Here is a 12,287-nt window from a genome sequence, read left to right on the forward strand (position 1 = left end):
TTAAATCACATCAAGATGGTCTTATGGAGACGATGGGAGAGGGCAGACCTAGGACTGGGAAGGCAGCGACCGTAGCCTTAATTAAGGTACAGCTCCAGCATCTGCCTAATGTGTAAATGGAAATCACAGACAACCATCCTCAGGGCTACCGAATGCAAGCTCACACCTTCGTAAACCAAACGTATATTAAAGAGCAAGACAAAAATGTTATTGCGAAATACCACAGACGGGACGAGGGACGAGATATACTAAGTTTGACGATGTTTCTTCCGTACAAGATTACACTCAGTTTTTGCGATGGTATTTTAAGAAGAAGTACAACTTGGCAACCATCCTCTATGATCACTAATCAGAGAAGAAACAAGAACAGGTCAAATTCTTCGAAAAATGAAGTTATCGGCAAAATTAAAGGACATGAAGGGCGTGAAAATAAAAGACTTCCTCCCGCTCCCTAACCTTCACATACCTTATATCAAAGCAAAGCCAAGTCATCATCGTACTGGCCATAAGGCCCCTGGAGGGGTGAAAGGTAAAGGCTTCCACTATCCGTAACCTCGGCACTTGGTGGGCTAGAGTGGTTAGCTCTACGCCTGGCCGTCTTTGTCCCCAGGAATTAACCTGGTACTCATTTTTGGTGTAGGCTGAGTGAACCTCAGGGCCATGAGCACCTCCGGAAGTGGAAATCTCGTTTCTTAAATTTCACGACTTCCTGACGGGGAATCGAACTCACGTCCTTCCGAATGAACCTAGCACGCCTTTACCGCCTCGGTCAGGCAGCCCCTACATATCTAATATCGGGGTCGGGAAAAAACAGTTGACAAAGGACGGTAGGATAGGAAAGTTGAAAATGAGCCTGACACAAGCAAGTGGAAGCAATGCCAGACACAGCTAGGGGAACTGTGGATGCCAACCCACGCTCCCAAGTTCGGAACCCCTGTCTCCTTTTAAGCAGCATTTCACGACAGGCAGGGGGATGCCGTCGATATATCCCCCCTCCCCCTCAAACACACAGGTGGAACACACACAGTTTTTGTATCAGGAAGTGTATACAGGGTGGTCATAAGGACCGAGCAAAAATGGCAGGATGTGAAAGGGAATGTCGTAGGAAGTAAATTAGAGATAGGAGCCAGTACGCTCAAGATATTGCAAAAAGTTGTTTAACACTACAACTGGGCATATATGATTCACTGGAAGGAAATGTTCATACAGGGGTTATGAGCAGTCATACATACTCTGCAGCTGCACATGCCTGCAATACTTGTTTAATATGACTTAAACACTAAATCGTTCATGTGTCCAATTTAACCCATGTGAGGAATATAGCGATAAAGTATTGATTTCTATTTAAATTATGCGTATTTCTTCACACCCTGAGAGTTTGCTCTGTCAATTCCCACCAGCCTGAATGGTACAGTTCAAATATGAGATACTATGGAATGTGCGAAGCATAATCTTTGAAAATATAAGATACTCCCGAAGGAATATTCCAGTAAATATCCACAGCTATATCAAAGAATTAACAAAGAGTACTGCTTGGAACATGTACTTAGAGAAGAATGTTCTGAGGAAGACTGTGGCAAGAGAGTGTCATTACAACAAACGAGCACGAATGGACGAGTGCCCCAGGAGAAGTCGATGGACTTCTGAAGATGGGGAAAATTCATTGCAAGATGAACACATTAGGTATTCATTCCACAACATTATCTCCCTTCGGCGATCGAATAAGCCTATACAGTCGTCACTTGTGCTGTTATGAGCGTTCATTTAGATGTAACTATAGTGGCGCGGCCTATTAGCGAGAATTGAATGTCGAACTAGATGGTCAAATTGCATACGCGGAGTCAATCAAATACAGCGATTCTCTCAGGTTTCTATATCTATGTTGCAGCCATCCATGACCTTTTCTCCGAGTGGTACGGCCTTCTTCTAACCATTCTCCGCACAATAAACAGCTGTACCACACCGGCTACGCATTTTCCAGAACGACGCATTACATTCTCAGATGTCAATAATATAAATCTTTAAGTTGAATGCACTGATATCTTACAAGCTGGCGAGGCATATTGAATGGCTCCGACAGCACAAGCACCAAAAACTGTGATTGCACACATCCATTATCACCCACTGTACATCATGTGCTGTAGGTCCACCTAATAGGCCCACTATTCCTGGATCAGAGAGATCCAATGCTCATCACTTTCATAAATACCAAATGGTAAAAATGCACTGCCAAACTCAGCCGCTTACCAAGGCGCTACTTCATGATGGTCGGAACCGAGCGGCTATATTTGGATCTCTCCTTTGAGAATTTACTACTGACGAAGAGTAGTTCAGTGTTCACATTATATTACTGTAAGCTTCAGACATTGGAGTAATATGAATTTAGCATCCCTTGGTTGATTTTCAATAACACCAAAATTGAATTATATTTCAGCTTCATCGGTGATCGAGAATATATCATGATACGAGGTAATGGAGTTTGAAACATTAAATTGGGTTCAACAACACAAAATACGCTGATGACATATCTTAAATTAAGTTCATTGAAGAATGGATAAACGACAAGATGTACAGCTTTACGGCGAATCTGTATACGAAAAAAACTACATTATATTATTTTATGAATTTTTGAAGCACAAATGGATTCTTGAAAAGCCAATGACTATACCAATGAGCTTGCATGTACCTTCCGCATTCCTTCCGTCCTCGTCAATATGATGCATAATCTTGGCACAATAAGCAGTAAAAGAAATGCAAAGTTTGTACTTTTACAGGACTGCTAATCATGGTACCATGAATCACGAAACCTATAGCTGCCCAAAGAATACAGACCACTGGAATGTGTATTTTTCTTTTTTTCAAAAATCCCACTTACAATGGTTGAAATTCGTACCGTGGCCGCCAAGGTGGGAAGCCAGTGATAATGTTTTTCAACTCTCATACCCCAAGTAATGAAAGTAATTCTTTGTAACCTACATGAGTCAGTATAGCTTTATACACTATAATCAAGTTGTAATAAACATAGTTTCTAATTAATATCAATTATGTCAATAAGAAGATTGCAAGAAGCAAGGCAATATCTGTATATATTATTAAACTGAAGTCCCAGATAGGTCTCTGGTGTTTGTGCGGGCTACCAAGCCGAATTCGTTACGGTTTTCACTGTCGTATATAGCATTAATCGAGGAAGGTTTAGATGTGCGAAACATTAATCTGCGACAAAAGGGAGCAGAAGAACGGCTAAGTGGGGCTTTTAAAAGTACGAACGATCATAATATGACGATAAAGTTGGAATTCAAGAGGTCAAATTGGGGCAAATATTAATTTATAGGACGAGGGGTAAGGGATTGGAATAAATTATCAGGGGGAATGTTCGATAAATTTCCAAGTTCTTTGAAAATGTTTCTAGGAAAAACAACTGATAAGGAATATTCCACCTGGGCGAAAGCCCTAAATACGGGTCACTGATGATTACTGAAGAAGAAAAAAATGTCATCAGAGTTTTTTCTTCACTCACGCAACCAAAACCGTCAACAGAAGACTTTGTGTGGAAGAATCACTGCGAGCATAAAAAAGATCTACAAAAAAGTCTGGGAAGGTACGTACCAATCTGTAAACGGTAGCCCTCGTTCAATAAGCGTTCTTATGTTACAGTTTGTATATATTTTTAAAAACCACACACACACTAACCCCCCTTAAAATTCGAAACCATGTTTTGTGATTAAACACGTCATCTATAACAAAACACATTGTTGATTCACCTCAATCTTATTAAGATAAAACACCCTACCCAGTATATATAGACTAGTTCATGTCCGGCTCGATGTCTAAATGATTAGCGTGCTGGCCATTAGTCACAGAGGTCCCGGGTTCGATTCCCGCCAGGGTCGGGAATTTTAACCATAATAGGTCAATTCCTCTGGCGCGGGGGCTGGGTGTATGTGTTGTCCTCCTCCTCTTCCTCATGTCATCCTCATCATGATGCACGGGTAGCCTATGGGCGTCGAATCAAAAGACCTGCATCTGCCGAGCCGAACTTGTCCTCGGACACTCCAGGCACAAAAAGCCACGCGCCATTTCATTTCATATAGTGCATGAGTGGTTTAGGAGTAATCGTTGTTTAAGTGAAAGCGAAGGAATGTTTCCAATACTGCATGGAGAAAAAGGCAGAAAGGACTTGGAATACCGTCGCACAGAGCTACGTTCTTTCATCCGGAGTAAAAAAAACTGTCGTCGCCTACAAGGAAATCATATAGTGCCTATCAACATAAATTCAAAAACGCTTCAGAGCGAAGCCGGGGCGGGTCGCTAGTCTAGATACTAAATATGACAGGTAGCAGTCCTTTAGAGCGTAAGATATGAATTAACGCGAATGAATATTACTTAGTTGTTATTCTGACACAATGTTCACACAGGGCTGCCAACAGTGGGGTTCGAACTCGCTTTCTCCCGGATGCAAGCTCACAGCTGCGCGTCCCTATTCGTGCGGACAACTCGCTCGGTAAACACCGTTTTCAGCAACCATCCATTTTATCAGAGTTTTTGCTTATCCGAGTTAGTCTAATGTTATTTGCTTTACGTCCCCACTAACTACTTTTTACGGTCTTCGGAGACGCCGAGGTGCCGGAATTTTGGCCCGCAGGAGTTCTTTTACGTGCCAGTAAATCTACCGACACGAGGCTGTCGTATTTGAGCACCTTCAAATATCACCGGACTGAGCCAGGATGGAACCGAGTTAGTCTTGGTCTACATTAGCTCGGATAGTCTTTCCTGTACTCTGTCTATGGAGACTATAAGGTCGGACCGTCTCACAGACGTCGCAAGTGAGGTAGTTAGGCACATCAGTTTTCCTGTATTTCAATCGATAGCAGTCATGTTGACGAATTTACAAATAAAGCGATGTCGATCATCACATTCAAGTCATAACCCAAACGGTATCTTCAAGTTGTAATTTTGCAGACCGTTGTTAATAATAATGATTTTGCATGAACATTTACAATTTGTGCCTCATACTTCGTTTTAATCTCGGGTTAGACATGCAAAAGTCGAAAGCAGGTTCAATAAAATACCTAAACATAGTTTCTCGAAATTCGGTATTTAAGTTAAGAGACAGCTGGTTGTGTTTCGTGGCGTGGAAATATTGAACGTGCCAAAAGAGAAAACGGCATATCTCCATTATTATTAGCAGTATCGAAAACCTGCACGGCTGGACGAAGAAAACGTGAACCGGATGTATGAGCGTTAACGGGTTGGCAACACTGATAAATAATTTGAAAACATAATTCGATATCGCGCACCGCTGCCATTTTATCAACTGCTGAAGTGTCAGATTGCATCGCGGGCGAATTCAAATGGGCTTTGCAAGGAGGTGGTGCTAAACCTCTACGTGGGGTTTAAGACCGGCTTGAGAGCACAAATCGAAGAAGAGAATTCGTCCGAGAAAGGATCTGAACACGGACCTCCGAGATGACAGGATCGCGCCACAGTAAGTACGCTACGGTGACACCGGCTGAAACCCACAGTACCGGACTGAGTAGCTCAGACGGTAGAGCGCTGGCTGTCTGAATCCATCTTGGCAGATTCGATCCTGACTCAGTTCGGTGCTATTTGAAGGAGATCAAATACGCCAGTCTCGTGTCTATCGATAAAACAGATAGTGTTTTATTCGTAACAATATGTACGGAGAAAGAAGGAAGAATATAGTGTTTGTAAATGCTATCGTCATTAAACAATAATATGTATGGAGAAATATTATTAAAGGAGAAAAAGAGGACACTTACTATCGTATCCGGCAGACCAACTCCACATACTGACCATAGCCAGTAACCAGTGGAAGAAGTGGCCTTCGATCTTCCAATAGAGCTCAGGATGGTACTTCTTGAGTGGGAAGATCATTACCATCCACACCACATAAGTAGGGATGCAGTAAATGTTGTTTATGATCACCAGTGCCGTGCGTACAAAGCACTTGCACGCAAACCCAATGAAGCTGAAACAAAAGACAAATGCATTCCTTTTGTTGTTTCTGAATATAGCACACACATAAAAAACACAAACAAAAAATGAACAAGAAATTGTCCTTTCACTCAAAATCGGACATCAAATTGAAAATATTACTTAAGTAACGCATAAAAGATTCATATTATTGCTTTTCCTGGGAAATTATAGCACAGAAAACAAACCCGATGAACACAACATAAAATACATAGTAATTGTCCGTTCATCGTGAAATCTTTGAAGATATTTGTTTCTCTGCAATCTTTTTATCACACGACAAACATAGATGTTTGCTGCTAACTATAACACAATGCCAAGTTAAAAGAAGTTTCCTGACTTACAGAAGCAAATGTCTCAAATTCTTCACGTTCCACCGCATTGTTCACCAACTCCAACCACTTAACGATGTCTTTATCAAGAAAGCTGAGCAAATATTACAAGGTTGAAGTTCGAGAATGGCTAGACTCAAACATGGAGGGGTCGTAACCTTATCTCTGGTGCAACATTTGTGTAATGGCTACAACCCCTACAACTGCCGCCACCGAGAGAACCGAACCTGATGTAAACAAAGAACATTGTGTATCCGTGGGTATCCGTCCGCGGTCTGAACGCTGGGCTACTCTCGAGCACATGGCAAGAACCACGTGGGCTATCTTGGAACTGTCGTTACTTCACTTGATTATGGCTATTACCATCAGAGTTAGCTCTACGTAGACTGCTGCCGGATACCGCTGATGTCAACATGTAGTTGACACGCAATTGTGATGCAGATTACGAGACAAATCACTCACTGTCTGCGAGAAATAAACAACAATCGAATGGCAAATGTCATCTGGATATTTAACATATCAGAAAAGAAAGGTAGATTTGAATATATGGCCGAAACGTAAATACGTAATAAATCAATCACAACAGCGCATATAAGTAAAACTTCACATTTTTAATATTTCAATAAAATAAAATTCTAGAGGGGAACTTGTAGCATAGAAAAGGCAATATTAAAACAATAAAAAAGTGCAGTACTTTACCTAATCAGAATCTGATAAAGGACGAACTCCTTCCAAGTCGGATTCCTCTCTCTCCTCTTCATCAATTTTCCTTCAGCTTGCCTAAATGCACGAATTTTCCTCAAATAATTCCTCCGCCAAAGCAGTATGTCTTCGCGATCAAAAACAAGGTTTTTCCTCTTTCTTCTAACAAATTCCAAAATCTATTTTCCGAGGAAGCTTGTAAAATGTTCTTTTAAAATCGGGTAATTCGGGATCATCATTCACAAAATTCATACTTTTTTCCACTGTTGGTTGTTCGTTTCTCTCAAAGAACTGATGTACTTCACGCCGCACAGAATTTCTAACAAATTCATCGCACTGAATCTCTAACACAAATTTCTCGCGCTTCTTCGATTTCCCAGGTGTTGTTACCAATCCGTGGTGCTGTCGTTCACCGCGCGCGAAACACCAGTGAACTCGGATGCAAAATTCGCAATATCCTTTAAAGCTAAAGTCGGGTATTTCTCACAAAATTTATGAAACACAATCAATACAATTCTCTTCTCGGCACTTTTCAAAGGTCTGCCTTTGCGATGCTTAACGAACTCAGCTCGATGATCTATATTGCACAAGAACAAGTAATGTCTAAGTCACTTACTCAGTGTATCTGCTTGCTTCCTATGTTCACAGCGTAAGAAATAGCGGCTCAAGCATGAGCGCATGCGTCCCTGGCGCTCTTCAATTTGAAATGTTTGTTTATATTAAATGACCATGGATACAAATAGTTTTTTTGAATACTTTTCTGACTTAAATTATTTGAGGAATTATATTTCGAACATTTTGCATGTAGGATCATATTAGCCATGATGTGGCTAACGAACTAGTTCCATGTCTCCGCGTAGATGTCCCGCGGCAGCACTAACTCAAACGTTAACCCAAGCACGTGCTCAGGTTTACACCACGACTGATTCTCTGGATGAAATATGTCACTAAAGATTCATATTTATCTTTCTGCACTTTCTGCAACACACACTCAAATATCCCCCACTAGTAAAAATGAAATATATGTTAAAATGTCCTGTCAAATCATAAACTTCACCCCCATTCAGACGACCTTATCCAAATGAAAAAAAAAGGAAATGCAGCGGTAAAGTAGTTTTAATCTGCTAATACAGAAAATATTCTGCCTCATCTAAAGGTGATACAAACAAAAATGGCCTAACATCAGGCAATAAAAAGAACATGCAAACTTCGTATCAGTACTAGACGTTGAAAATAAAATAGCAAAAGTAATATCCTAGCAAAAATATATTCTTTCCTATCTAGATATACACAAAAGAAGCATCACCAAAATATCAGACATGTATTCCACTTCATCATGCAGTGACGATTAAGAAGATGAATCTGAATTAATTAATGGCTGCTGAACCCGTCGCTGACGGGTTAATTTTTAATAAAATTGCAGTGGTAATGCGATTCTGCGGAGAGAGAGAACGCGCATCTCAATTAACAACAGTTATGTGATGTTTTCGTTAGTCGGTTTTATGAGCTTATGACATTATTGGCCACTGCATTTAGGTGGCACGCAGACAGGGGGATGGTTTTGCACCATTGCATAACAACCAGGTTGTGTAACAACAGAGCGCAGACACTGAGCCACGGTAGAATTACCAGTTGCCACAGGAAAATTAGTAGAGCTACCGATATGCAAGGAAGATACAGTACATGAATCACTTACAGTCATAGCTCCTGACAGCAAAGCAGAAGATCCCAGGCGAGCATTATTTACATCCCACTCTTGAATAACACTAGCACTAGTGACCACACGACACGCTTGAGAAGCTACAGATTTAGTTTTCTGCCGGCTGGGAGTTAACAGGGCATCCGAAGTCAAGGAATCTATTGTTTCCTCCTCCCTTTGATTTGATTTCCTCGTATTATTTGCATTTTGCTTCTCATTTCGATGTTCTCTTATATTTCTTTATAAGCTTATGACCACGTGGTTTAGTTAATAATATAATAATAATAATAATAATAATAATAATATAATAATAAGAAGAAGAAGACCCAATACAGCCCTTTAACTCGTTACCTTAATGACTGAACAATACTTCCATTGATAAACTTAGCCATAATATAAATTTTATTTGATCCTGTATTGACTTGTCTAAATCTATTAAAGACACTATTTAAAACAGTTTATGTTGGGTCCACCTTGTCAATACACTTTTAATGATTGAACATTATTAATTCTATCATGCATGTTTCAGGAACAACATGCATTCCCTTCATAGGTGAAGTCAAATCAAGGATTTAACTTCAGTGTATTGACAAGGTGGACCCAACATAAACTATTTTAAATAGTTTCCTTAATAGATCAATATCTCCATGTCAGAAATGTTCTGCGCTGATGGACTTTGTACTAAAAATCTAAATTAATAATAATGCTATTTTGCTTTACGTCCCACTAACTACTCTTTTACGGTTTTCGGAGACGCCGAGGTACCGGAATTTAGTCCCGCAGGAGTTCTTGTACGAACCAGTAAATCTACCGACACGAGGCTGACGTATTTGAGCACCTTCAAATACCACCGGACTGAGCCAGGATCGAACCTGCCAAGTTGGAGTCAGAAGGCCAGCGCCTCAACCGTCTGAGCCACTCAGCCCGGCAAAAATCTAAATTGTGAATATCTCTTACCATAGCCCATGTGATAAAAAATGTATGTGACATAAATGAACGGAAGTTTCCGTAACATTAGTTATGTACATTACTTATGTAGTTATGGAACAAATATTTCCGTAGATATTTGGAAGTTTGTGAAAAATGCAACAATCGCGAACATCATTATTATCCTGTTTTGGTCTCCTTAACAATGCTACGCCACTGTACACTAATCTAATAATATATAGCATAATGCATTATCCCGAGTTTCAAGAATTATACTGACAAGCAGTTTTCATGTGTGATGTTCACACAACCAACCAGACAAGACAAAAATGAATTGAACTGAACTGAACGGAACCCACTTTCGACTTTTGTATTCTTAATCCGAGATAAAATCTGTAGACCTCACTCGTCAGACACGTTCCAGGATTAGTTAACTCAGAAGAAGCCTTGCTGCTTGTTACCTGCAGACTACGGTTCAGCTACCACTGCAAGTCCATTTCTTCCTGGCCTTAATCACAATGTATTGGGGTTGCATACGATATAGATTTGGTCTAGTTTTATGGCCAGACACCCTTTCTGACGCCAATCTTACACGGAGGGATGTGTTCACTATTGCGGTTTATTTTTACGTCGGTGGTGGTGGTGGTGGTGGTGGCGGCGGTGGTTGTTGTTGTTGTTGTATTAAGAGGAAGTACAACTAGGCAACAATCCTCTCATCCGACACTTCGAAAAATGAAGGTTATCGATCAAAGGAAGACAAGGGCCACTAAGGGCGTGAAAATGAAAGACTCCCTAGGATTCGCAAACCTAATACCGTCAGGGTTGAAAAGAACAAGAGGAGTGGTGTTGATGATTATTGTTTTAAGAGGAAGTACAACTGGGCAACCATCCTCTATATAACACTAATCAGAGAGAAAAAAAAAAAATGGAAGGGATCCGACACTTCGAAAAATGAAGATATCGGCCAAAGGAAGACAAGGGCCACGAAGGGCGTGAAAATGAGACTCCCTAGCCCTCGCAAACCTAATAGCGTCGGGGTCGGAAAAGAACAAGAGTTGACCAAGGGAGGTCGGATAGGATAGATGAAAGTGAGGAGCCTGGCACAAGTAAGTGGAAGCAACGCCAGGACTCAGCGGAGGGCCCCGTGGTCGCCAACCCACGCTCCAAAGTTCAGAGCCCCTGGGGCCCCTTTTAGTCGCCTCTTACGACAGGCAGGGGATACTGTGGGTGTTATTCTACCGCCCCCACCCACAGGGGGGATAGGAAAGGGCTAGGAGTGGTAAGGACGCGGCCGTGGTCTTAGGTAAGGTACAGCCTGGTGTAAAAATGGAAAAACCATCCTCATGTCAAATGCCAACAGTAGGGTTAGAACCCACAATCTCCCGAATGCAAGCTCACAGCTGCGCGACCCTAGCTCCACCGCCAACTCGCTCTGCTCTAATCTGTCATATCCATGCCTTCATCTATCCCTGCCGTTCTTATCATCCGCACTTCCCACACAAGTCCACGGTGTACCGAGCTCAATAGCTGCAGTCGCTTAAGTGCGGCCAGTGTCCAGTATTCGGGAGATAGTGGGTTCGAACCCCACTGTCGGCAGCCCTGAAGATGGTTTTCCGTGGTTTCCCATTTTTACACCAGGCAACTGCTGGGGCTGTATCTTAATTAAGGCCACGGCCGCTTCCTGCCCACTCCTAGCCCCTTCCTGTCGCATCGTCGCCATAGGGCCTATCTGTATCCGCGCGTCGTAAAGCTTTCATTACTATTTATTTATTTTCATCTTGTACTCCTTCTGCAAGTGGCCCGACACTTCGAATGAAAAGTCTTGAAAACACAAACACTCCATACGCCTCGCAAACCTAATCGGGGTCGGAAGAAAATAAGAATGGGTGGTGGTGATTATTATTTATAAGAGGAAGTGCAACTGGGCAATCATCCTCTATTAACATTAATCAGAAGAAAAAATGGAAGGGGCCCGACACTGAGAAAAATGAAGGTATCACCGTAGGGGAAAGTGGAATTCTAGAAACAAGCCAACCAATAATACACTATTTTGGATCCTCCCCAGGGACTGGCTTTGGGCCTACTCCAGGGGTACTGGTGTCTTGCCTAAATGCAGACAAGTTTACGAATGAACTCTGCCATGAAGTTTTGACTGTTCTTTCGTATTCTTCATTAGTACAATCACGTTTTGGATACGATGCATGGCTACGATGTACTTCTCCCTGACGCACGCTATATTACGATGGGCATATCCAATAACTGACTCACAAACACCGAATTCACGTGTCCGAACGCGAGGCATATGCACTACAGTAAGTCAACAAAGAATGGTGATTCACTCCGAGAGCGAACTCATGTGAACGCTTTCATTTTCGTAAACAATGGTTACAACATTAAAGCAATGTGCTGAAATATTCAAAGAGACTCGAACATTAACTTCTCTTTTTCGGCCTTGCAGCGCTTTGTATTGTGTTCGTTGGGCATACCGATATTTGGAAATTGTAATTGGCCTTATATGATGATAAATTTGCTATTTATTATCTGTCGAAAAATAAAAATGTGTTCACAAATTAATTTGCAAATCATACTCTCTCCCTTCCAAATTCTATTTTTATCACATCCAGAGTAAGGTT

The 12,287-nt window shown here is 41.4% G+C and overlaps 1 protein-coding gene across 1 annotated transcript in view; it reads right to left on the reverse strand.

The window, feature by feature from the left end:
• LOC136883460 (acyl-CoA:lysophosphatidylglycerol acyltransferase 1) overlaps nt 1-12,287 on the reverse strand; it is a 279,435-nt gene that overhangs the window by 192,904 nt on the left and 74,244 nt on the right. The window contains exon 3 of the mRNA XM_067155772.2: nt 5,781-5,989. Coding sequence (XP_067011873.1) covers nt 5,781-5,989 — 209 coding nt within the window. The remainder of the gene's footprint in view (nt 1-5,780; nt 5,990-12,287) is intronic.

Source organism: Anabrus simplex, chromosome 11 (genome assembly GCF_040414725.1).
Source record: "Anabrus simplex isolate iqAnaSimp1 chromosome 11, ASM4041472v1, whole genome shotgun sequence".
Lineage (NCBI taxonomy): Eukaryota > Metazoa > Arthropoda > Insecta > Orthoptera > Tettigoniidae > Anabrus > Anabrus simplex.